General features: G+C 41.4%; 1 protein-coding gene across 2 annotated transcripts; it reads left to right on the top strand.

Annotated features, from left to right (window-relative positions):
- The first annotated feature begins 75 nt into the window (after window positions 1-75).
- Window positions 76-26,970, top strand: CHD1L (chromodomain helicase DNA binding protein 1 like). Of its 2 annotated transcripts, XM_085326012.1 has the most exons (23): window positions 76-253; window positions 2,275-2,387; window positions 3,853-3,959; window positions 5,208-5,322; window positions 7,058-7,089; window positions 9,475-9,556; window positions 10,365-10,527; window positions 10,865-11,020; window positions 12,204-12,296; window positions 12,771-12,867; window positions 14,331-14,404; window positions 15,730-15,840; window positions 17,466-17,580; window positions 18,012-18,165; window positions 19,246-19,411; window positions 20,755-20,900; window positions 21,274-21,437; window positions 22,133-22,341; window positions 24,219-24,317; window positions 25,115-25,185; window positions 25,456-25,570; window positions 25,824-25,932; window positions 26,618-26,970. In XM_085326012.1, exons 1-23 carry the CDS (start codon window positions 157-159, stop codon window positions 26,694-26,696), a joined length of 2,667 nt encoding a protein of 888 aa, XP_085182138.1. In that variant the 5' UTR covers window positions 76-156; the 3' UTR covers window positions 26,697-26,970. The 2 variants fall into 2 exon arrangements, with proteins under 2 accessions (XP_085182138.1, XP_085182139.1); XM_085326013.1 differs by lacking the exons at window positions 76-253; window positions 2,275-2,387; window positions 3,853-3,959 and adding an exon at window positions 4,312-5,035.

Here is a 26,970-nt window from a genome sequence, read left to right as displayed (position 1 = left end):
CTGCGCGCTGCCGGCGCCGCCGCGCGCCGCGCGCGGGAGGCCGTTACGGCGCTCGGCGACTGCGCGTGCGCTGTGCGCGCGGCCGGGGCAGACCGTGACGGCGTTAGCGGCCGGTGCGCGCTGTAGCGGGACGGTCGCGCTGCCTTGCTGCCTGGGATGTCCTGCTTCTACCAGGCTCTGCGCCATGCGTCCGGAGCCCGGGCGGCGGGGCCAGGCGTGGAGGAGAAGGACATATACCGGTGGGGGCTGACAGGTCAGTGCGGTGCGCTCGGCGCTGCCGCTTTGCCGCCGTTAATCAAGCGGCTGGGCCTGGCTGCGGAGGGAGCGTGGGGGCCCGTCCGCCCTGCTGGGCACCAGCCGCCCGTTAGTGCCGGCAGCCGCTGCTCTCTCGCGGGGAGCTGCGGAAGCAATTACACTGATTTTAACGAGGTTTGCCTCTTCGGTGTAGCGAGCGGGCCATGGCTGTAGTGCCGGGCGCCTCCGGGCTGCCGGCTGCAGTTTCGGCCCCGTTACTTAGCGAGGGTGGTATGTTAGTGTTACTCCGATCCACACACTTCAGCGATTTAAATAAAGAGAATATAAAGACTAAGTAATAACGATTGAAGTTTTTTTTTTTTTTTGATTTGGTTAAGTACTGAAACATAAGAGTTTTACTTGTATCTTCCCAATCAACAACATCAGGGAAAAAGGACAAATCTTTAATCACAGATCTTATGAGTCCATTTATCGTTAGTGTTGACTCTTGTAATACTGACAGGCAGTTTTAGTAATGCAGTTWTTTTGTTTCTTTAGTATTCCAGTGTTTGATGTTCAGTTTCTCAGGATACATTTAGCATTTCTATTTCTGGGGGTGGAAAATACAAAAACAATCTTAAAAAGTCAGACACCGTACCCCTTGCTTGTATTTTGGAAATAGAATCTATATAGTCTGATAAGAGCAGTCATTTTTCTTCAGGGAGTGTAGCCTGGGTGGGAGACTACATTTGCTTCCTTAATGTGTTCTTTGCCGCAAATTAAGGAATGCTGACCGGTATCCTAGTGGCTCACCAAGCTAGCAGGCTGCCTGGTGCATCACACTCCTTTCCTCCCTCCCTCTCCCCTGGCTGGAAGTATTGCTTGGATCTGGTAGGTTCAATGTGGCAGATATATGTTATATGGCACAAATACGATTGTACCAGTCCTGTCTTGACCATCTGGCTAGAAATAGAATTGGCTCTCAGGCTTATAAAAGTTGGCCATTGCTGTTACAGAAGACAGAGGCATCCCTACTTGATGCAAGCCTTTGCTGTGTGTTTCAGACACCTGGTCTTTGTATTTTCAGTTAGAGAATTAGGCCTGGATCTTGGTTTCCTGGGCTCTATTTTGACTGTGAAAATTTAGTTCAAGCAACTTCCATTCTATGCTTCTTTATCAAATAAATTAAGACAACTTTCAGCTAGGTCAAAATGGGTCATAAAATTTAATGTAAGTTATAAAGTGCTTTCCACTGCCTGAATGGTAGGTGTTGAAATGGAGTGCCTGGGCTATTCCGCCTGCCTCCTTGCATGCTTTCCTTACCTGTGGGGAACTCTTACCTCAACCCATTTGCTAGTTAGGTCTTCTGTTTTTGGTGGGCTAGTGAGTTAGTCCTCGCCTTGTTTACTCATTCAGTTTTATGTTTAACAGTAGGAGAGGGCTAGGGTGATGGGGCAGCAATGTTAGTGTTGCCAGTAATCACAGCACTTAAATCCAAGAGCAAGAAAAGACCTTGAAAATTTCTAATTGATTTGTTTTGTGTTTGATGTATTGCGGCTGACAATAAGGATTGCTCTGCAGTAGTGGTAGCTGTGGTAGTCTACACTTGTGGTGGTGTATCACAYGTTATAAGCATGGGAAGTCTGAAAAACATCTTGTTTAGAAACATTTCCAAGCATTAGCCTAAAGCATATCTCTTACATATTTTAGAAGTGGCCTGAGCTGAAAATCTAGCTATCTTACAGGAATGAAGAGCAGTGGTTTAATTATCCTTGTACAGGCAAAATGGCTTAGAGCATTTTGTGTATGCAAGTTCCTGAATACGGTTTAATTTAATGAATTCACTGTAATATCATTGTATCAGTCCTTTCCAGCAGGAGAAACTATCTTGGGCTGAAAGTGTGTATGATTTTCCTGCAAGACAGTTGGTTAGGTAGATCTGGTCTGTGCAAGACCTCTTTCTGCTTGTCTTCAAGGTGTAACAATATATAGAGTGTATAGGATGACTAGCTAAATGTAACAAATGGCTTTTATTCTCAGGCATTAAGCTTCGTCCTTATCAAATAGAAGGTGTAAAGTGGCTGGTGCAGTGCTATGAAGTCCAGCGTGGCTGCATCCTGGGTGATGAAATGGGTCTTGGAAAGACTTGTCAGGTGCGGTTTTTTCCTTCTGAAAAATCAACTTTGCCGTGTTTGTTTGTTTGGCCAGTGTTTTTTCAAGATGAAAAAAAAAAACACAACACCTTAACGATTGATCAGTTAAGCAAATAAATCCTAAAGCCCTTACTCAAAAGAGAACTCTTTATTTCTTTCATTCCTTATTTACTTAAAACCTGCTGGGTCCTGAGTAATGCTCCAAAAGGATTTCAGGGTTTTGTGAAAAAGCAAATGATGATTTTAAGGAGACTTCTCAATGTATAATTCATGTTATATGGAGTTGAAGTGTGGGGTGTTGTGCCACGGATTCTTTTGAACGGTGATTGTCTTAAGGGGGACTGTAAAAGAGCAAGGACTCCAGGTGTAGCACAGCCAAAAGTAATAAGCATTTATTATTCACTCTTAGATTAATTTCAGCCTAATTTTCTGTAGCCAGGCACTACCTATTACTTTATGCGCCCTTTGGGTTTGCAACTAAGTTGTTGTCTTATGAATTCTGATCATTCTGTGCTCCAGCAGTCACAGAGGAATCATAGTACGGGCATCCCATTCTCACTAGGTAGGGGCCTGTGGTCAGTCCAGCTGTCCGAGCAGGGTCCACACTGTATAGGATGGCATTAATCTTTTATAGCTCCTTCCCATTGTTCTCTCTCCAAAAGCAGCAGTTTAAACCAATCACAAGCTCAATTATCTTTTTATCCAGTCAGGTTCCATTGTACCCTTATGATTTTTGATTCTATTTTTTTATCATTATATTCTCACATAGTTCTATCAGAATTGATCATTTCTGCAGTGTCATCTCATTTCTTATCACTATATTCCCACGTAGTTTTGCAGTGTGGTGCCTCAGGCCATAGACACCCCCGGTGATTTCCAGCTGGTGGAATCACACCAGCACATCCTGCTGTTGTCAGGGCTGTGCTATCCATGAGGCCCACTCTTGCCTACAGGTCTGTGACAAAGGGACAACACCCAGCCAGAACAGTGAAAATGATACTATTTTGACTCAGCTGCAGCAGGATGGTTTCTGAGCACATGGATTAAAGCTGAGTACAAATGAACATTTATCAAAGTATTTTTTKTGTGTGTGTGTTGAGTTTTTAGATGGGCTGCAGTTTTGTTGGAGAATGAATGCTGTGCTTTCCTTTAGTTCATGGTATTTATTCCATAACAAACTAGTCATTTTTTAAAAATTATATATGGTAGCTCCTCTTTTTTGTGACTGTGGGAGAAAGGGCTTTGGAAAAGAGACTCCAGATGTCCAGGTCACTGTTTTTGGATCTAAACTTTTCTATCGTTTATGCTGGTTCTCATTTGGAATCTTCTTCAGTTCCACTTTGTACTAGAGAACCTGTAGGAACCAGCTAGAAAGCTCAAGAAGGAGAAAATGTATGTAGTTTCAGGCTATTAGATTGAAACTACTTTTTTGCTACTAAAAAAGTGTCTTTTCTTTGCCTTCTAGACTATTTCTCTACTTACTTATTTAGCCCAAAAGTTAACGAACAAAGAGTCATTTCTGATACTTTGTCCTCTGTCTGTTCTGAGCAACTGGAAGGAAGAACTGGAGAGGTAAGTTTCAGTAGTTGCCCAGATCGTCAAATTCTTGCCCAGTGAATTACAAAGATTCTGTTCAAATGTACTCAGTCCAACAATTTTCTTCCTTTCAAAAGGAAAAAAAAAGTAAAAAGGGAAGCTACTAAAACAACAAATTAATGCAAACACCACTTGTAGTTAATGCACAATCTCTTCCTTGTTGTCGTGTATGTGGATTCATCCAAGTTATAGTATTAGACTTTCAGAACAAATGCCCCCACTAGTTACATGCTTTTTATTCTTTTGTTTTGTAACTCTTCATGCTCAGTCTCTCTTAGGCAACATCTGCTGAAGACAGCCAGGATTCTGTATGAAGAAAAGTAAGACCCAAGTTGAATGGTGCATTTCTTTGCATGCTAACAGAGGCATGCAAAATACTGTTACATCCATGCATGCAACCCATCTTCACTGGGGTGCAATGACTGTGCTGATGGCACATTGACAATACAGAGTTTTTATAATATTTTTAAGCTGGAGCCCAAACATGCCTTTTAAGAGGAGGGACAGGAAGTTAAGAATTAGAACAGGTGACTTCCTGTGTGGTTGTAGGATGATGCTGTCTCTCAAAACTTGAAGTCATCCAGTTTAGACCCTGAAGTGAAAATACCTGATCTGGGTAGATTTACAGTTGTAATACCTAGGGGAAAGTGCATCAATCAGTGCTACGGATCAGCAGTGAATTGCTGTGATGGAATTAAATGAGGAAGAATTTTATGATCCCAACTCTTCTTTCACTGAACTGTTTTTATCTGCTTCTTGTCTATGAAAATAAATTTCTGAGGCCCTGACTTGGAACTGTTTGCTGCAGACATTATTACCATTTATTTTAACTGACGTTGGACCAATTTTTTAATATCATCTGGGGAAAATGTGTTCAACATCCTACTTCTCATCAGCTTTTTCAGTTCAGAACACCAGATGTACCATAAGATTGCTTTGCAGTCACCTGTCTTGGACTATTAGAGCTAGGAGAAAGCAGCAAATATGGGATTTGTTCAGACCAGAACCAGCAAACAAAGTGGCAGCCTGAGACACAAATCGATCAGGAACAGGTTAGATTCAAGAACTGACATCCAGCCAGATCTTGTAGGAGGGTAAAGTGTTTGAATAATTTAGCCTTGTGTCTGTGCTGTACACTAACTAGGTTTGATAATGGGGTCTAGGGTCTTAAACTTAAGAAAGATTTAGCTTGGTGGTTTTTCTCTTTATTTCTTGTGACAACAGGTTTGCTCCAGGTCTTTCATTTGTGACATACGTAGGCAACAAGGAGGAACGAGCCAAACTGCAGGGTAACTTGAAAGGACAATCTAATTTCCACGTGCTCTTAACAACTTATGAGGTACATGATGTCTGTCTCTTGAAAGGAGGGCTCAATTTCCTAGGCTTAGTAAGACGATATGTTTGTAGCAATGTGTTTATTAAAGCAGAGATTTTTATTGATAGAAAAAAAGAAAAAAACCTGTAGGATTTGGCTAGCGAAGCTATCTAACGCAAACTGTTTCCTTGTTCAGTTGTATTGTGCTGTCTTTAGGTAGTTAAGGATTGCATGAAGTGTGTTCTTTGTAGTTTCTTCTGCTCTCCCCATTTTAAAAATCCAAAGTTTTTCCTCCCTCTTTTCATTCATCTGTGCTGGCTAGCTCATGCCTTTTCCTCTCTGCATATATCTGACCTTCTTGAGTGGTTTTCTTCCCTGCAACTCACCTCACCATCTCATCTAACTTCCTGCAATATTTTTCACTAAAATCCAATTTACCCTRGCTTTATTACATAGCTGTATTACACTTTGAGTAAAGAAAACAGATACATGTCCAGCCTGTTAACAGTATATGTATTATCTTAGTTTGTGTATGTCTGTGTATAGTACATTACAGACCTGTAACATTTAATAGAAATATATACACTTGTGTAATTTTTATTAAGATACTATCAATCATGCAACACAGGAACACTTAGAAAGCACTTTCCTGTGGTTGTGCTCTTTTCAGCATGTCCTCCTGAAACAGAATTCTCATTCCTGGACTATAAAATGGTACAGTTTCTGCTACAGTTGATCRGACTTTGGGCTCAATCTGACCAGAACTTCCCTGAAAAATGACCGGAATAGTGTTGCTCCCTTGGTCCTTTGAACTGTGGAAGACCTGATGGTTAATTTATACGTGAGCAGAAAAAGCTCTCGTTTTTCAATATGACTCAGTCCCATTCATGTGTTACTTCGTATAGCATGTAGATTTTTYTTTAAAGAGTCTCTTAACAAACACACCAATTTGAAATTAGATGAAAAGCATCTCTTACAGCTTCTAGTTCATTTTTTCCTTCTGATTTCCCTGTCCTTTTGTCATTTTGCTTTCCCTCTCTTCAAGCGTTTTACTGTCTCCTTCCTCTGGGAGCTATCTGTATGACCTGGGCTGACCACTTTGAACCTATGTCTTTTTCTATGTGGTACAAGCAGCAGTGATAATCCTTATCCTAAATGTAATAAGTGGAGGTGCTCACACTGAAGCAAGCCTGAGAAAATGATTAGCTGTGTCAAGATATACTTACTTTGCTAGTATTTTTCTTTTCTCTGTTGCTTTTGATAGTAGAAGTCTGTGCTTTTTAAGGATTTTTCCTGAGCAACCTGATTCCTCTTCCTCTTTGAATCTGAAGCTGGGCAAACAATGTGTGCACTTTAGGCTATTAGTGAGTCATTGTAGTAGCTCGAGTTAATCCACTGAAGCCTGTGTTTGCTTTGGATCAATAAGAGTATGATGCTGAAGGTGTATGATGTTTCTTACTGTGTGAGAGGAAGGATGTGGAAAAAGAGGTGAAGAGACTTTAGTGTCTGTACATTTCTCCTAAATCACTCTAATATTGTTTCTCTGAGCTTTTACTACTGGTGCTTTGCCAGAGAAAAGTTAAAATGTAGGATCACAACAGTGTGTGATTACAATTGCTATCATGTTACTTTCTTTAGATTATGCTTCATTCCACTCTGCTCCATCTCATCATAGCTTGCAGTAGATAGAAAGATCCTGTGTTTCTTAACTGATGCATAAACTAAGTCATAAGTTGTGATTCATTTTCTTTCATTATAGATTTGCCTCAAAGATGCAGGATTTCTAAAATGGTGAGTCTGGTTTTAATTTTTTTTCAAATTAATTCTATAGTCTGTCATCAGTTTCCTAAGTGTACATTTGTATGTGCATGAGATCCCATACTTAATGGATGCTCTTTGCTGGTGATTAAAGCTTTGCCTTTATCATCTTTCAGTGAAGAATCTTTAATGTCAGTGAACTTCACCCCAAGGACAGTTTCCAAGCCAGTTAACTCAGAATAAAGTGATACATAATGGCTTGTAGCAGTACATTAAATATCAATACAGGAGACAGATGTGTTCTTCAAAAGCTTCAGATATTAGAGGTATTAGATGCAAAATTTGCTGAACTTGACCTACCATGTACTTTAATGATCACATGTGAATACTATATTGTGCAATTTATTGTCTCTTGCTATCAGTTAGAACTGAGGAGGGCTTAGAGAGCATTGTGTTTTCTGGCAAGATTGATTATAGTGCTGAAACTTAACCTGTAGGAAGTACTGTCATGATCATGCAGGATTTTCCAGAAGCCTGTGCTTGAAATGGGGAGGAATTTTCATGTCTTTCAGTAATACTGTCAGTACCTTGTAATAGGAATAATGTGACAAATGCTCAGGGCAGTTGCATCTCATGAATGATTCAGGATCTTTGTAGGAATGGAAATCCAGTAGCAGCCACTGAAACCACAGGTCAGGCTGGCTCTGGGGTCCCTGCTGTGTTTCTGCAAAGCACATGTTCTTGGTCATTGCTGGAAATAGGAGATTTTCCTGGATGAACACATCATGGTGGAAATCAAGCCTTGAGCCTGCAGTGTGAAAGATGGCTACAGACATGCAGTTCTTAAAGCTCCAAACCATGTCCTGTGCTGCTACATATGATTCTGTTTGTTTTGCAGCTTGGGCCTGGTATGTTGAACAGCAAGTACTCAGGGAGAACAAATAATTAGCCCTGGTATCATAGAAACATCAGCTGCAGTGCAATTTCCTAGTTCTAAGGCTAGCACATAACCTTAGTGATTCCAAGTCGTGTCACTCAAGTATTTTCGCTCTCTGTTATTCCTTCTGGAAAAGGTGGCTGCTAACCATTTGTACCTTGCCCTCTATGGGTCTTAGAGCACTTTAAAGGTGGGTCATAATTATCAGATGTCCCATCACCTTCTGTAAGCAGTGTAACAAAATCGAGACATGGTAAGGTTTTCAGCATTGCTGAGTGGAAAAGGCATTTAGAACCAGCAGTTTCACGAGTTTTCTGTGTCAGCTATCCTCTCTCCTGCGCCTATTTTCCATGCTGGAACCTGCCTCTTTCACTACTTAACAGTCTAGAAAGTCTGTGTTATCACCACTGCTATTTGTTTGAGAGCTGTACAAAAGGTATTCTCCAATGGTTGACTCTGTTGCCTTTTCTGTGACTGCTTCAAAAGCAGGGTACAGCTGTCTGCCAGGACCAGCAGAGCAGGAGATGCACTGCTTTCTGCTGACCAGAGAGCTAAAAAATAAGTTGAGGAAGAGCCCTGCTCTCATGTAATACATGAGAGATCAGACTCTGCTCTGCATCTGAGCTTCTGTCAGTGTCCCTTTTGCAATGCAATGTAGAATAATAATGACATTTGACTGCTCTGGCAATGGAGAACCACTCTTAAATAGCAAAGACAAGAATCAAGGGAAGAGGAAGAGCTGTGGGGAGAAAGTAGATCCTTGTGATTTCAGACTTCTTTTGCTCTACTAAGAAGAGAAGTGTGTGGGTAAGGAAACTAGTGTGTCATGCTTTTCCTCCCCTGCCTACCTGTGAGCCAGGCTTGACTGTGGAAATCACTCTGTCATGTGAAAATTGAAACCCTAGCGATAAGTGCACACCCACAGTGAAAGCTGAAGAGATCTAGGATTTGTATTAAGCCTAGTGGATCTGCCAGGTCAGCAGTGATTTTGTAGCATACATGATGAGACACCTGGATATGGCTGTATCAAACCCAGAACAAGTCAAAACTTCTATCTTGGGTGAGTTGCAAAAGACTCGTGTCTCTGCATTACAACCTCAAGGTTTTGCACAAGTGCAAGGCCTACTTTCRTAGCTCTTTCTCCAAAAGATAGTCCTTCTTGGATGTTTGACTGACCTGTGTGCTTACATCATTTTCACCATAGCAATAAGAAGGGAGAAAAAAGTAACAAAATAAAGTGAATTTACTTAGTTTTGATTTCAAAAATAAACAAAAAAAATCTAGGCTACAGTTGAGAAACAGTATTGTCTCTCAATGGCTAATGTGAACTTTTCTTTTCCTCTTGTGGAAACATACACGCCATGGTGTGGGGCCATCTTGAGTTCAGCCAGGCAGAGTCATGGCGTATTTCACTCTTTGCATACTGACAAGAATGAATTGTCTGCACCTAACTTAAAATGCTGTTTTGTGTTTGTTCACAGTTTTAAGTGGGCTGCCTTGGTTGTAGATGAAGCCCATAGACTGAAAAATCAGAGCTCTCTGCTTCACAGGACGCTTTCTGAGGTAAAAGAACTCAGCTGTCTTTTAATGTCTAGAGAATTTTCTCTCTTCAATATAGAGTGAGGATTCAGTATTTGTCCTTCTGTGTATTTTTTTTAAGCTCTGGGCCATAGCCAGTTTCCATCAGATTTGGTGAACAGATTCCCATATTTAGTGGCAGATAGATCAAAGCCTATCATGTTCACTTTGTGTGGAGGTGGAGGACAGTACTTGGAGATTCTCTCTTATTCTGGCTTATGTTTGTGCTTGACAAGTTGGAGCAATTTGGGAGAATGAAATGTGTAAAGAAGGCAGACATAGCACTGAACCACAGCTGTGTGACTGAAATGTCAGAAGTCTGACTGACCCCAGACAAAAAGTTCCAAAATAAGAGAGGATCTACAAATCTGTGCAGGTGAAAGGAACACTGGCATGGTTCACGGGAGCTTGAGTTGAACTATTTCCATTGTCTTGTTTAATGGAGTCATCTACACTTATTGAAGCTAGTAGAATTGTTTCAGCTTCCCTCATGCTGTGAACGTCTTAGGATAGAATATACCTCTTGTCATGCCAGTGAAATGTAGACGTAAGATTTGAGCTGGCACCAGCAACATTGAACTACATACCTTTAAAAAATTCCTGGACTGTTGCTCCAGACCTTATGTTGGCTGGTTTGGGCAGATATTTGCAGCATTCTGCAGGCATTTATTTCTGTGCCATTTATCAGCTTTAAGATGGACATAAGAGTGGCATGAGTGGAACTGTGTGTTAAATGACTTTTGATTCTGGACACTTTCGCCTGATCATTTTATTTTGCTATTGTTTTTTTCAGTTCTCAGTAGGCTTCAATCTACTGCTCACAGGCACTCCGATCCAGAACTGCCTTCAGGAACTGYACTCCTTACTCAGCCTTATTGACCCTGATATCTTTCCTCGGGAGCAAGTAGAAGAGTTTGTTGAGTACTACCAAGGGGTTGAAAAGGAAAGTGAGCCAGGCAAGTAATAAACAATGTTGCGCTGGAATCAGATCCGACTGTTATCTTGACTAGGAAGCAGGCATGTTGTGTCCTCTTCATTTGCTTTTCTAAATGCTGACTACCTGTAAAATCAAGCCATTAAAAGTAATGATTAATTGTCTTAATGTAGCTCTTAAGAACTCTAGGTTTGCAGCTGTGTTTTGTTTTTTCTGTTTGTAAAATTGGGCTTGAATCATCTTGCTAAGAGGTATAAGGTTCATTTATACCTCTATTTGGAAAGGGTAGTAATGAAGTTGTTGTACAAATTCCTTACATTCAATTCAACAATCTCCTCTTTTTTCATGTCTCTGTCTAGCCAAAGAATTGCACAATCTTCTGCAGCCATTTTTACTTCGAAGAGTGAAGTCTGAAGTGGCTGCAGAGCTCCCAAAGAAGATGGAAGTGGTTCTGTATCATGGAATGTCAGCTCTCCAGAGGAAGTACTACAAGGCCATTTTGATGAAAGATCTAGGTAACAAGGGGTTTTGAATCCTATCAGTTGATTTTAAAATAAAATGAACTCCATTTGTAAATCCGTGCTCAGTTATAGTGAAGCAGAAGATACTTCAGCCTGCAGAGTATTCACAGAATGAACATGCCAAATTCAGTGCTTTGGGCTGCTTAATTAGTGGTTTTAGCTTATGATAAAATTAGAGGCAAGTGGATCTAGAAGTGAGCTGTTGTAGGAGTAGGGAGGGGTCAGTTTCAGAATTCTGCTTTGAGCCAGCTTGTGATTGAAAATGCTTACCACTGGGTAAGCCTGCATCTATCTCATGTTTTTGTATTCAGACAAAAAGATTGTATCAGAAGTTTATAAGATGTGGATCGCTAAAAATTTTCCGACAACAGTGCAGATGCCATATAGCAAATTTAACCTACTGCTGCTAGGTTTGAGCTTCCTAGGAAAATGCCCGACCATATAGACACAGACTCTTATAATAGCTCATGCCTTGGCACTCATACAAACTAACTATAACAAAGCACCCTRAGGTATAAGAGATTAAGTATTTGCTTCTCTTGGAATTCTTCCTCTTCTGTGTAYGCCTATCATTTGGTCTGCCAGTACTTACCTTTTTGTAGGGATAGTAAAACTGTAGGGAGTGGAGACCCTTTTTTCTGTTAATGCTAATGTCTGGTGCATTAATGAGCCAATATTACTATGTGAATATCGCTTTGCAAATTGAACTTGATTCTTCTAACATCAACCTATGTATGCGTCTTCCCCCCCCCCCATGCACATACGTCCCTTAACTTCCTGATTCCCCTGGAGATCTGGACTGTGCTGTTTTACTTTTTTTTTGTTAGAAAAGTTAAATGAGCTGCACCAAAATATTTTTGATGATTGCAAGATCTGTAAATCACTCTTAGAAAAATGCTGGTGGTACTTTGTAGGGTGTCCAGAAACTAAGTGTTTGACAAGGCAGAGTAGTTTTCATCAGGGTCTTATTTCTAAACACTCATTGCAAAAAAAGTGGGAAAATCTGTTTGGTCCATGAAAATGGATGTGTTAGGATTTGGACTGCAAATCCAAAGGCAAGTTATATCCTATACAGATACTCCACATCAGTGTTAAAGCACAGACATTCCCAGTCACACCCACTGTGGAGTGTGGGCTTTCCTGCTCAGTTCTTTTTCCATGCTAATCTGTGTTCCAGATGCATTTGAAAGTGAAACAGGAAGCAAAGTTACACTTCAGAATGTCTTAGTTCAGCTTCGGAAATGTGTTGCCCACCCATACCTTTTCAATGGTAAGAAAACTCTCTTCTCTTTTTTGAAATAGGAATAAATAAGTTTCTAGACTCACCTAGCAGTTTTCTACAAATTCTTGACAGTGTAATGCTTAGAAGAAGCAAGTAAAAAATAATGTTATACTTGAATCAGAACTTGCTCTGAGTTTGTGACCAGTTCCAACATATGRCAGTTCACTAATGATGAGGAATAAAGTGGAGGGCTCTGTGAAGCTGGAGTTTCTTCCTTTAGCCCTCCAGTTGCTTTCATGTCAGTACATTTTCTCACACCTGAACGATGAAATCACAGTGCTTTGTGAAATACTGAAGAGTCCTTTAGAGAGAGAGAGAAGGACCATCGCTTTTCAGGCAAGCATCCTGGGTGTGCTGAGAATCTGTCTGGCAATAGTTGGCAGCGCAGACACACTGAGGTTGACCATGAAGTTCTTACTTGTATAGTATTAGGGCTGCTTCTGAAAATCATTTTTGTTCCAGGTGTTGAGCCAGAGCCCTTTGAGATTGGAGACCATATTGTTGAAGCTAGCGGAAAGCTGTACTTATTGGATAAACTCCTTTCATTCTTGTATGCTGGGTATGTTATATGGGCGTGAGGAATGCTGTGTGGGATTGGTGTAGGGACTAAAGGTAAATGAGGAAGAGGAGCTACCTTGTGTAACCATAACTTCTGCAGGTATTCACCACAGTACAAACACTGCCCTAATAAATGCATGTTATTGACTATCCTAAAGAAGTCATTTCAGTATTAGGGCCTTTATTAGAGATAGTAGAGGAACATCAAAGATTTTGGAGCTTCCCTTTAAACATTTCTTGAACCACTTAGCTAATTCACATGTTTTTATTTGCTAAATTTATGCTGGGAGCGTGGGGGAATAAACACGTGGCATGGTGTTCAGTACATCTGGTTTGATCATGTGTTTCCTGTGGGTAGCCTCCAGTGCATCAGTTTGGTTCATTTGTGCTGCCATGCCTATCTGAGCCCAGGAGGCAGAACACAAGGTGAATGTGAAAAAGAAACTTGACTGGTGCAAAAAACAAGAATAAGCTTAACCCTGAAACACAAGTAACCTAAACCTTGCAAATGGCATTCAGAACTCTGATCATGATTTTGAGCTTTGGTGACTTCGGAACATGGAACCCAAGGACTTAGATATTTCCCTCCAGCTCTGATGCAAGGCAAATCAAACAACAGTTTGCATTCCTATGCCCTCTGTACACCAATGCCTCCTGCATGATACAAATTCTACCCTCTCTCTTAACTGAGCTGCTGTTTCTATGTGTCTTCCAAAGGGCAGAGCTTCTGTAGACTTTGTGACAGTCTAACGTGGCCAGAGGGCTTTTTCTTCCTGCTGTACAGCACCATGAGTGGTTGCCTCTTACGCTTGCATATTTCTGCCACATGAGCAGCCCTCTGCAGTTTCTAGACTTCAAAATACTTGTATTTTGCTGAACAGGGAAGCCATGTTTAAACAGCACTCTGAGACTTATAGCAGAGGCTGGAATGGAGGAGAGCTGATTTCTCACTTGAGCTCTGCCTGCAATGGTATAGGATCTTGTAGATTCATTTGCTTGAGAAGGAAATGCCCTACTGTCCCAGAGATGCTTAAATTACATTTTCCCAACAGCTAAGACACTTTGTGCTGTGTGATTTGAGGACAGTTCGATACATCAGGTTATGTGAAGAGGGAGACCTTGTGGTGCTAAGTTGGAGCTGAGGAGTGTGTTTTTTAAATAGGATCCACTGGATCCTCATTAGGGAGTACCCAGCCAGCAGTAGTGCTGTGCCACAGCCTTGTCAGCTCTTCATGACCCTACACTCCAGATATGACAACTGGCGATGGCAGATGAGGCTGACTGATTGCATCTGGATGTGGGGCTCAGTGTGCAGTGAGGGAATGTGCCATGACTGTGTGAGATTCAGAGTGCAGAGGTGGTGAGGTCTTGCTATGTAACACCACCTTGTTGAGCTGTTATAACCCTTCTACTGCTCTGTGAAATGCTAGCACTGTATGTTGAAATCTCACTTTCTTCTTCTAGTGGCCATCGTGTCTTACTCTTTTCTCAAATGACTCAACTGCTTGATATCCTGCAAGACTACATGGACTATAGAGGTACACTCTGCACACTTTGGCACCATAGGGCTTACCCTAACGATCTCCACCATATGCTTTTCCTCGGTCTTTGGCTGATCTGCCCAGGATGGAGATGGGACTATGATGGGGACTGTTGCTTCTTAGTAGTAAGAAATTGTATTGTTGCAGTTGAGATGTGGAGTTATGAGTTCGAGGGTACTGGGTTCAGCTCTTTGCTGTGCTACCATCTGCCTGAAATGGGCTTGCACTTCAGTGTTGTTCTTAAAAAACCTCACAACTCAGGTATATAATCAAACACATATCTAAAATGAAATATCACTACCCTGTCATCTGTTAAGGCCCATTTTTTCAAGGAACCAAAGTTGAAGCTATTTTTAAGTGTGGGGTCAGTGGTCATAAGAGTATATTCAAGTTTCGTGTCCATGAGCAAAGAGCCCTGTTGGTTTCAGAAAAGTTACATCAGGTTATCTGGATGCCCTGAGATGGTTTCCACTGACCAGATGTGTCAGTGTAGTGTGTATCTAAACACTTGTGYTAGCCGAGAAGAATCTTGTGCTACAGCGACACTTTCTCATATTCTTTCAGCAAGCATTAATTGAAGTAATTTCAGTGAAGGCAGTAGGCTTGCTCCAGATTAAGACCGTCCAGTATGGCATGTATATTGGCCCACATTCATACCAGGAAATGATTTCTTTTATTAAAACAGTTCTGGCATTGGGTGCCTAACATGTATGTTTACAAGGGCAGATTGGATCAGACCATTTTTGGCAAGGTTACTGAAGTGTTCTTGGGACATTTTCTTTTGTTTCAATCCACATGGCTTGAAGCCTACTTAGGATTCCCATGAAAGAGGCTTTTGTTTGGTGTTTAAAGTTTTGGACAGCTAATGCAGAGTAAATCCAAARGCAAGACCATATTCCCTATTGCTTGCTCACAGGAAAGCACACAGTGAAGGCAGTGGGAGTTTACATGAGGAAGACCCAATGGTTGGCCTGTTTTGTGAGGCCAACAGCCAACACCATATAGTCTGAAACGGAACTTTGTGCTAACATTCTTTTACTTTGGCTCTGAATTTTCCCATTTTATTTCCAAGCAATAAATTAAAAGCTGCAAGTCTTCTCTTCAGACTCAGCTAAATTACCCTTTGCCAACAGTGAATCTGGAAGTGTGGGTCATGGCTTCAGGTTTAATTGGGAAAGGAGGGAGGAGTTGAGAGCAAAATGAGAATCAAGGCAGAAGGATTTGGCATAAAAAGATTCAGGAGAGAGTCTATGGAGAATGAGGTAAGAGCGGTGAGAGCATAGACAGAATTTCAAAAACATACATGTTGCTTGTTCGGAAAGGCTACAGCTACRAGCGTCTGGATGGTTCTGTTAGGGGTGAAGAGAGACACCTTGCCATAAAGAACTTCGGTCAACAGCCCATCTTTATCTTCCTGCTGAGCACCAGAGCAGGTAAGTCAAGAAAAGGACAGATAAACAACCTCTATCCTGCTTCTACAGCCTGTGTCCTTGCAGTTGCTGGCAAGATTTCAGGGYATTCTGAATCCTGCAGACCCTGTTCCCACACATACAGGATTTTAGAGGGAAATAGGGCACATCCTGAACTTGGGTCTCTCAGCTAAAACATCTGGTTTCTGTGCTTTCCTTTCAGCAGCTGATGCCAAGATACTCTTCGTATTTCAACTGCTTGAGTTACTTTTTTTTTTATTCCAAGCCCTGTAATGCCTGTCCCTGTGCCAGGTTGAGCTTAAAAAAATCTCACCAGCATTTCATTTCTGCAAGCACCAGATTTTAGGTAGGAACTGTGTCCCTTTAAGTAAGCTTGTAGGATTGCTTCTTGAGTTTACTGAACACAGACATGCTCTCTAGCTGGCAAACAAACTCAGCTGAGAGCCTTTTACTGTCCTGAAACTGCAGAGAACACCATGGGACTGCTGCCTGTGCTTCTTCCCCTCTTAGCTCTTCAGGCAGGATCTGTGTCCTCTACAGCTGCAAACCTCCTCATCTTTTTACTGAAACAAACACAGGGCCAGGCTTATGCTTTTCTCTAGAGGGAGGACCCGCACTGCTTAATCTCAAGCATCAAACTTGAACTAGTTCTTTTTCCTTTGGGCTTCTGGTCAGACTTTCTTGGAGGAGACTGTCTTCAATGATACTGCAGTGCATTAAGGGGAGCATGTTGGGGGAGTGAAGAGAATTGCCTAATACTAAATGGTAGGAATAAGTGTGTCCCTTGCCACAGTGCCTGAACTCTCTCTGCCCACACTRTCCAGAATCAGAGTTGCTCTCTACTGGATATTGCCAGCTTGGTCAAGACGTCTTGTATCCAGCTGGGAATGGGTGTAATAGCAATAGCCCTATGCCTGTTCTGTTACGGGTATTGATTTTCAAGTGTATGACTGTCTCCGCTTGCAGAGATGTTGTGATTTTTGTGAGAAATGCTTGGCATGAGCTGGAAGAAAGGCAACGCAACAAGCTCCCCCTCTTTAACCACACTATGTAGTCACAAAGGTGTATATTAAAAAAAAAAAMACCATGTTTTTTTTTCCTTTCTTTTCATGAGAACCCAGACTCTCTAATCACAAAAATTTTAAGTAGTAAAAATACCTAGGCTTTGGAACTTGTACAGTTAAGCTTGATGTTTTCTACTCTTCCAGTAGTGGTATCTATTAGTTGCTTCTGTGCTGCAGCCAATTCATGACTTTGGCAGGCCTCGTAGCCTCAGTAAATCAGCCCTTGCTATATTAGTCTAATCACCAGCTGAAGAGTATGTCTGTGTTCATCAGTTTTGACAAACAGTCCCCTTTGCATTGTTTTTTCCTGCATCCTGAATTTTCTTTAGTACAGTGCCAATACAGCTCAGTTTTGGACTGTTACAGAAAGCTGGAAACAGAGGGGTACAGATACGAAAATTTTATATACCACTTTAGATCCTTGTGAGACTCAGATTTGGGGTTCAGMAGTGGATTGAATCTGATGTAGTTGATCAGATTAGACAGAACCTTGCATGGTATAAATTCTGTAGCTGCTCCTTTGTTTTCTGCTGGCAATATATTTTGTGACCTTCTTCTTCTTAGGTGGAGTTGGCATGAACCTGACAGCAGCGGATACAGTTATTTTTACTGATAGTGATTTTAACCCACAAAATGACTTGCAAGCAATAGCAAGAGCTCACCGGATTGGTCAGCACAAGTGAGAAATACTGCTATTTCTGGTTTGGTTGCTAACCCTCTTGGTCTCAGTATTGCTTTCCCTTTCCATAGGCAGTGGAAGGTTTAAGGACAATAGACTGATGGCCAAAGGGGGAGAACAGAGAGGGTTTTATATCCTTGTTTTCTCTTGCAACTTCATGCAGTTCTTCTCATGTGTCCAAGGTGGGGGCTTTGTAGATGTGGAGGAGGAGAGGGAATCTGGAGATTTGCTGCATACTTACAGTGAACATTTCTCCTTGTGTCAAGGGATAGTTGCCTAGGCATTATATTTCTGCTGTTTATCTTTCCTGATTTTGCTTTTGCCTTTGTCCATACCAAAGGATTGGATGATGGTTAGTGCCCCATGCAAGGAAACGGTTTTAAGGCACTTCAAAAAATGAAAATAACAACAACTTTCTTAAAATTTGCAAGGCCTGTAAAAATTATCCGCTTGATTGGGCGAGATACAATTGAAGAAATAATCTACCGAAGAGCTGCTTCCAAGCTCCGGCTGACAAATGCCATTGTAGAAGGAGGTCAGTTTGCTCTGGGAGCACCAAAGCCTCAGGGAGCAGGAGAGTTACAGGTAAAATATAGCTGTTCCCTCAGTTTGACTCCAATAATGTCTTTAGAAAAGTCCCACCTACGTGTCTGACTTGAACCTATTCAAACACTTGTTTGGGGGGTAGATGTATATTATGGACATGATAGCTTGTAGTATATATCTTAAGAACCAAAATGACATCCCCAGTCCAGACAATGTCCGAAATTTGAAGACAAGTGTTACAGTGTTGAGGTTTATCCATTGTTGAAAAAGGATGTATTTTCTGAGAGAAGAGGGGAAAGCAGAACTTCACGTTGTTTTATTTGTGTATTTTTAATTATGACAGGTCTAAAATGGAAGCTGACTCATTGTTTTCTAGGAACTTATCTGTCTCTCTTGCTTTTCCATTGCAAACACAGCTGACAGTAGGTGTTTTGTCAGCTTTCARTTGCCAGTCTGAAACTCGACCAACTTTATTGTTGTCCTCTTAGTAAATATAATTTTGCCGGAAACGGCATAATATGTAGTTCTGGCCTGAAAGCTGAGGTTTGTGGAAAGCGTTTGGGGTTGCAAACCTCAAGCAAAGTGAAATATAGAGGAATATACACCCTGTGTGCAGCTTAACCTAGGGGAGGGTTGGAAATTGTATATCCTTTCCCCCTTTCCCCTGCCGGCGTACGTCTCCACAATTGTGATTTCTATGGGAGAAGTGGAGTTGAGCCTATAGGAAATTCCACACTGATATTTTTTCTCTGAATGAGTTTTTTGTGGGATTTAAGCTTTTGTTTTAAAGAAGTAGGGGGAGAAAGGAAGCCTGGCATTTCTGGCTATGAAGAAAACTGTTTGAATGCAGTTAATACAATGCTACCAGGTCATACAATTAATGGAGAAGTATGACCATTTAGGTCTAGATGAGTATTGCTGAGGGWGATTTGTCATAGGGGTCCATCACATCAAATGTTGGGAGAACTAAGTTTGTGAAGCAATAAGTGTTTTGACAGGTAATGTTAAGGATTAGATTGCTTCACTTGCACATCCTTTGCATTTATGCTTGAGAAGCTCAAGAAACTGTGATTGAATTAAGAGATGTTAATATTGAACTTTCCCCTCTCTTTGTTAAAGCTGAGTGAAATCCTGAAATTTGGCTTGGATAAATTGCTCTCATCTGAGGGGAGTACTATCCAGGATGTGGAGCTAGAAAACATCCTTGGAGAAACAAAAGGAGGGATGTGGGTAATGGATGTTGTACTGCCACACGAAGATGAAAGTGAAGAGGAGGACAGAGAAAGTAAGTTAAGAATCTAAATATCTAATGAAATGCCTAACACTTGGATGCCAGTAGAGAAGGCTTTCCAGACAGGGGTGGCATTTTTCAGGCAATAAGAAGTAAAGTGGACTTGTAATTAAGCAAGTGAATCAGATCTTATTTGTGGCCTATTTAGAAGTTTAATTATAAGCCTTTATTGTTCTTTTTCTTCTTGTTTCCTTCTTTGCCTACCTGTAAAATAATGGTAACAATATTTTCCTCACAAGGTGTCTGGGAGACAGAATTCTTTAATGTGTATCAAGTATCTTGAGTCTTCAGATGAAATTCATGAGACAAAGGGAAAGAGTCAATCTGCAACTGCTGTTATACCCACAGAGAACTGTTAAGATGGAACTACAATTTTAGAGATACAGCAGTGTCTTAGGGAAAGACTATGTAGCAGGTGTTCTGTATTTGTCTCCAAACAAAAGATTATTGGCCATGAAAATTACCAGTTAAAGTGATCTTAAAGAATTCCAGTATGTGAGGTAAGAAGTGCAGAGTCATGGTGTCTAAACAACTACAACAGCTCTACTCTATCTTGAATACTCTACCTTCCAATCCAAATATTGCACAATTATGGTAAAGTCTTTGTAACCTTGTATTATATGAGAATAAATTCTAAGGGGATATTTTCCCCTTTCCAGTGTAATGATGAGAAAGGCTGAATCTCTATCGTGCATACATGATGGAACATAAATATAGATCTGTGACTGAAGCAGAAATATGTCCCTGCAGGACAGATATTGCGTATCCTGCCAGCAACAAGTAATTCTTTGCTAGCAGTTAGCAGAAAGTGATATTTTCTTATGATAACTTAAAGAGGAGCAGTGGTACCATGCTGTGTAATAGCTGTTGGGAAAATGGTTGACCTGATGAGCAGTAACAGTATATTTCAGAGTTCTGTTCTTTTATTTTGTTTGGGAGCTCAAAAGAAAAGGTGTGCTATCCATTTACAAGAGTAACCCTGGAAATGGATACCAAAGCTAAACGGATTAACCACTGTCAGAGGTGAAGTTACCAAAGAGAATGGTGATAGAGCCACAACTTAAAACAGTTAATTGACTGAAGTAGGCAAAAGGTTCTTGCCAATATAAATGCCTTAAAGGAAAAGATTTTATATGATGAGACAAATCTTGATTCTGTTGTCTCAACAGGATGCTGACACCAGGCATGCAAAACACCATGAGTGTAAACATGTCCTTTTTATAGAGGGTACAGCAGTGTCACAAATAAGCCTTTTTGTTTTTTGTTTGATCTCACTATGTATTTTAGGTTTTAGCAGTTTTCAGTTTCTATTTACACTTTTAAATTATTTTTTAAAGATCACATGTATCTGTATGAAGGTAAAGATTACTCAAAGGAAGTCAGCAGAGAAGACAAAAAGGCATTTGATCAGCTTTTGGATCTTCAGAAAGCCTTGATTGAAGAGACCCACAAGGAAGGGAGAGCTCTCCGGAACAAAGCAAATGTAAGACAAAAGACATGACTAGGCATATGATGCTCTTAATTGCCTGTGGAAAATGAGGCTAACAGTTTTCCCAGTTTGCACACAACTTGCAAAAGATGTTAAAAGATGTGGATACAGATGTCATGAGGTTGGCTCTTGAATCTAAGGGCTGAATGATCCAACAGTTCTGATTACAGATTAGATGTTTAATGTTCAGGGCAGTATTGTAAACTTGGGTCACGAAAGTAACTATTATGTAACAGTTGGGATCTGATGACAAATACCTTGGGCAAGTAGACAAATGGGAAAGATATGTGGAGTGTTGGTAAGATGGGCACCAGACAAGAGTTTGAGATGAGCAGTTTGTTTCTGTGATACTTCTTTCTTTCTCCAGGTCCTTCTCACAGGACTCCGTGAACAGTCATCCAGGAGAAAGCACTTGCTGAGCACAGAGGAGCTGGAGGCTAGGAGAAAGAAGCGCCAAGAAGCAGCAGTAAAGAGAGCAAGGCTCATGGAGGAAAAGAGGAAGGCAAAAGCAGAAGCAGAATACAAGAAAAAGTATGGTTTGTATTGTATCTGCTACTTATYCACTGATGTCTGTTAACACTGTGCTCTGGAAATGTGTGTCTTATTGACTACAACAAGTCATACCCTCTATCCACTTAGGTAGATGGGTCTGGGAAGGAGGAGAGGAGAGGGTGACAGAATGGCTGCAGGCTGTGTTTCTGAGTGTGTGCTTGAACTGCAGAATGTAGAGATGTGAAGTGGGAAAAATGGCTTGAGTCTGTAGTGAGGGGCCTGCCTTCACATCTAATTTAATTCATAGAGATTGGCATGAACAAGAACCCTATATCTGAAGCTACATCCAACTTTTAGGAGAAGCTTTACCTGAAACTGTTGTCCCTTATGTGTTGGTCTGACATCTCTGACTCTCTTCATTCTCCTTGCTTCCTAGTTCTTCTTTGTTACTTCTCTAAATAACTCCTTCCCCTGGTCATATACTTACTTTCTGTTTCTTCAGTCAGCTTATCACACTGGCATATGCTGTTAATAACAGATAATAACTGGGGTAGTCTCTTCCACCCTGTCTAAAATAGGGGAGGAAGGCAGACAGAATGCACGTCTGAATCTAGAGTTTGAGTTTTGTAACTCAAGACTCCATCTCCTTTGTTTTACTGCAATGATTTGAAACCCAAGGTGCGTGTCCCCCCACCTTTCGTTTTCATTGAATCTCATTTTCTATTTTGTTTCAGGATGGCCTGGTGGGAGGCAAATCATTACACATCTACTTGTCTCCCTTCAGAGGAGAGTGACTCTGAGGAAGAGCTTGAGGAGGGTGATGCTGGGCTAAATGTGGATTTAGATTACAGAGATCCAGACCTGAGCTGTATCAAGTACGTCATGGGAGATGTCACCTACCCCATAGCAGAAGAGGAGGACGTCATCATTGTCCACTGCCTAGGTGGGACTTGAAACAACAGGAACATTGGTGGGTGGGGAAAGGGACTGAATTGTTCCTTCTAGCTCAGTACCTTCTAATTCCCACCCAGAGTGAAATACTTTTGGCTTGTGTGAGACATGCCTTTGAGTGGTGGAGAGGCAACGCAGACTCCAGCTCCATTATGTATACCCCACATAAGTGCTTGGAAGGGAGGGTACATGGGGATTTTCTAGAGGAGCCTCTCAGAAGGTGCATTTGTGTCTTGAAGTTGCATATGTCTGTGGCCAAATGAGGACAGTGCCTCCTGAGAGGGCCTCCTACTTATCTCATGTAAGCTGTAGGCACTGAACTGAGATACTGAAAATCAGCTAATATAGCAAGCAGAGTGAGACGGACACTTTCAGAAGCTGAGATCAGAGCTGCCCTCTTGTGGTGCCTATCTCTTTACACTGAGCAAGGGGCTCTAGGTTAGTCTCTTAACTCAAGGGGTTAGAATCATAGAATYGTATAATCAGTAAGGTTGGAAGGGACCTCTGGAGATCATCTAGTCCAGCCTCCCTGCTCAGCAGGGTCACCTAGAGTGTGTTAGACGGGGTTGCATCTGGGCAGGCCTTGAATATCTCCAGAGAAGGAGACTCCACAACCTCTCTGGGCAACCTGTGCCAGGGCTCTGTCACTCTCACAGTGAAGAAATTCCCCCTCACGTTCAGGCGGAACTTCCTGTGCTTCAATTTCTGCCCATTGCCTCTTGTCCTGTCACATGGGACAACTGAAAAGAGTTTGCCCCTGTCCCCTTGACACCCTCCCTTCAGGTACTTACACACATTGATAAGATCCCCCCTCAGTCTTCTCTCCCCCAGGCTAAACAGGCCCAGCTTTCGCAGCCATTCTTCACAGGGCAGATGCTTCAGCCCTCTAATCATCTTTGTAGCCCTATGCTGGACTCTCTGCAGTAGCTCCATGTCTCTCTTGTACCGGGGAGCCCAGAACTGGATGCAGTACTCGAGGCCTCACCAGAGCTGAGTAGAGGGGCAGGATCACCTCCCTCAACCTGCTGGCAACACTCTTCCTAATGCACCCCAGGAGACCATTGGCCTTCCTGGCCACAAGGGCACATTGCTGGCTCATGGTCAACTTGTCATCCACCAGCACTCCCAGGTCCTTCTCTGCAGAGCTGCTCTCTAGCAGGTCAGCCCCCAGCTTGTACTGGTGCCTAGGGTTATTCCTCCCTAGGTGCAGGACTCTGCACTTGCCCTTGTTGAACCTCATGAGGTTCCTCTCTGCCCAACTCTCCAGCCTGTCCAGAGACACTAAAGCTGGGGAGCAGAAATTCAGGCTACAGAGCTTCTCTTGAGTCAGAGCTGGAGCTGCTTTCTGACCAAGGCTGTAGCGGAACATTGCAATCTTTTTAGCTTAATTTAAGCTCAGCATGAAAACACCTGTTTAAAGTAGAAATGTCAAGTAAAGGTGGAAGTCCTCAGATTACAACTGAAATAATTGGTTCCAAATTACAAAGCAAAAGTTACAAATTAGTTCTGTGAAGCACAGGCCACCAATCTGGGGTCATAATGGCTGCATGCTTTCCCTGAATACAACGATACTGGCAGGTTTGTATGATATCCTCCATGATTAGTGCTCACACATACATCTCCACTGGACAGTTAGAAGGGATTCTTCCTGCAGCATTTTTCTAAAAACTGTGGCAAGTTTGTTTTTCTCAGTGGCTCAGGTTTATCCTCTAGGACAGTCCCTTGAGTGCTGTTCAACTTCAGTTCATGTATGGTTCCCATAACTGTTTTTGATAGTCATTCATCACATTTGACTAGAGTAGGTGCCTTGCCTGCAGTGATGGTCTTCAGCTTCAGTTTCTGGAAATCTATCTTGTCATTTCACTCTAGATGACTCTGGCCGCTGGGGAAGGGGCGGTTTATTTACAGCTCTGGAGGCTCGTTCTGATCAGCCAAGGAAAATATATGAGATGGCAGGAAAGATGAAAGGTAAGAGATTAAAACATGCCTTAGGCCAAGATACTTTAAAGAGCTTCAGTCCCATTGATGTTGCAGTGGTAAGGTACCTGAATACCTTAACAGTGATTATTTTTCTTCTTTCTCTAGGTATTTGCATCCCTAGCTCTGAAAGTATACAGAATACAGAGAGGGTGCTTTAATTTAGCTTGTCTGAGTATGACAACTCTGCATAGGAGCTGATCATTCTGATCTATTCTGCAAGTCATTAAAGAAAAAGACCTTGTCCATTATTTACAAGATTTTTTTTCACTACGTAAGACAGAGCCCTACATCTTCTGTCAAAGTCCTTTTAAGAAGGATGAAAGCCACCTCCAGCAGTATCCAACTGGACTTTTGGTTCCTACAAACACTGTTTTTCTCCTGAGCATCTTAAGGGATTTGAGCTACATTAAACAGCTAGTGAAGCATGCATATCTTGCTGTAGATCTGTAGATGGATCTGTTGTTTTCTTAATTTCTTGGTGGAGTGTTTCTTTTTTTTTAAAAAAAAAAAAAAACTTGTTTCAATATCTATTTCCATTTGTGGCCTTGGACTGTTTGTGCGAGGGGTAGGGGAGGGAAGAGGGATGGGAACACAAGGAGATGAGGGTGTCTATGTCTATCTTTTTTCCCTGAGCAGAGAAAATGACTGGTTGACTCCACTGAAATAATCCTGAGGGAATAATGATAGCCAAGGAATACAGAACATGAGAGTGAAATCACCGCTATGCTGATTCACTCTTAACTCTTCAGGGCTTATTTTTTGTTCTGTTCTTGTTTTCTGAACAGACCTGGAGTTAGGAGGAACTCTGTTATTCCCCATTGATGACAAAAAATCCAGGAAGAAAGGACAAGATTTGGTGAGAATGAGAAAGTTTTTTTTTTGTGTGTGTGTGTGTGTGTGTGTGTTACTTTGCCCAGATGTTTCTGAAGCTTTGTGAAATGAACATTATGTCTTCTTTCCAATAATAGTGACACTGAATAGTGAATGTGACTAAGTTGTGTTTCAACATTAGAGAAGAGGAGAGATTTTGTAACTTACTTAATACTTGCATAATACAATTTTTAGTAGCTATCACTGTGTCTCTTAGCACTGTAGATAGGCTCTTTTTTTTCTTTTTTTTCTGTAGTTGGCCTTGATTGTAGCTCAGCATCGGGATCGGTCCAACAACTTGTCTGGCATTAAGCTACCTGCTTTGGAAAAAGGCCTAAAGAAGATTTATTCAGCAGCTAAGAAAATGAATGGTAAGTGGTTGTGCAGCAGAATAGTGAATCCTATACCCACATGTGTGATTTCACCTAAAGATGATGACCAATTTCCACATCTTCTGTACTGATTTTCCTGAARTGAAGTAAGAGCAAGGTCACCATGGTGAATAGTGTGTTGTGTTCCAAAATATTTCTTCTGTTCTTGATGGGTAACTTACACTCCTTATCCAGATTGTTTTCTGTAAATGTATCATGTCCTGAATAGTGTGCACTCTCCCTTCCCTTTCAGCAAGTGTGCATCTTCCACGTATTGGGTATGCAACAAAAGGTTTCAACTGGTATGGTACTGAGCGGCTCATCCGAAAATACCTGTCAGCACGAGGTATCCCTACGCTTATGTATCCTTTTGAAATATGGTCTGCTTGGTTCAAAATTTAACATTGAAATGGTCTTCTAAAGATCTTGGTGAATGGAAAGAAAGGCAAGGAACAGTTGCCACAATATGACAGTCCAGCTGAAAACTCAATTTATCTTGCTCTGCTCTCATCTAAGTATTCCTTATACTGTGAGGGCTCAGCATCATAAGAGAAAATGATACTTTAGTGTGATTCAGTATGTCTGTCACAATTTGTTGGTATTGCACACTAGTTTTATGTTGACAGCTGTCAACTTACYTGTCAGGTCAAGTCTATGGAGGAGATGACTGAAATTTCAGAATAATAAAAGTGCCTTAGAAAGCATCAAAATGGAGCATGCGGGGAAAAAAAATACTCCAATGTTCTAAGCAAGAGATAACCGGCTTCCTTGGCCGAACATGATGGAGGTGGTGTTAGGACAGACTTGCAACAAAACAACTCACTACTTTTACCTTCCAGGGAAGGAAATGAACATCTACAAGGAGGCTCTGTTTTGTCATTTTCTCTAGAAGGACATGCATTTGCTAAATAAAGCCATGGTCAGCAGTGCTCTGAGATTGAAAATCTGAAACAAAGACAGTAGTGTACAGAACATTCTGTCTTCTTGTTTGAGTCTGTTAGTAGACACATTAGCATTCTGCAGCATTTCCTTAACACTTGTTATTAGATACTACTTTCCTAGGAATAAAGGCTCTTCCTCTGCTTCACAACAGTCTTCATCTACAATGACAGTTTCAAAGCCATGAAGACACAGCAGTTTAATAGAAAAGCATGGGCAAAAAGCCAAAGATGTTTTCAACATCATGCAGGCAGACTGTATGCATCCACCTCAGAAACATCATGTACACAGACATTATTTGTCCCCATCTCTCTGCCTTTATTGTTCAAAACATTTATACACTGTCAGTAGGTTTGAAGTGGACTTAAACTTCTTCAGAGTTCAAAGAGTCTTTGGACGACGATACTGGCTCAACCCTAAATCTGTTTTAGAGATGGAAAATTAAACTTTCACAGATGGTC

This window comes from Rhea americana, unplaced genomic scaffold, assembly GCF_003343005.1.
Source record: "Rhea americana isolate MKP2758 unplaced genomic scaffold, rheAme1 scaffold_126, whole genome shotgun sequence".
Lineage (NCBI taxonomy): Eukaryota > Metazoa > Chordata > Aves > Rheiformes > Rheidae > Rhea > Rhea americana.
This window is presented reverse-complemented; position numbering and strand designations above follow the sequence as displayed.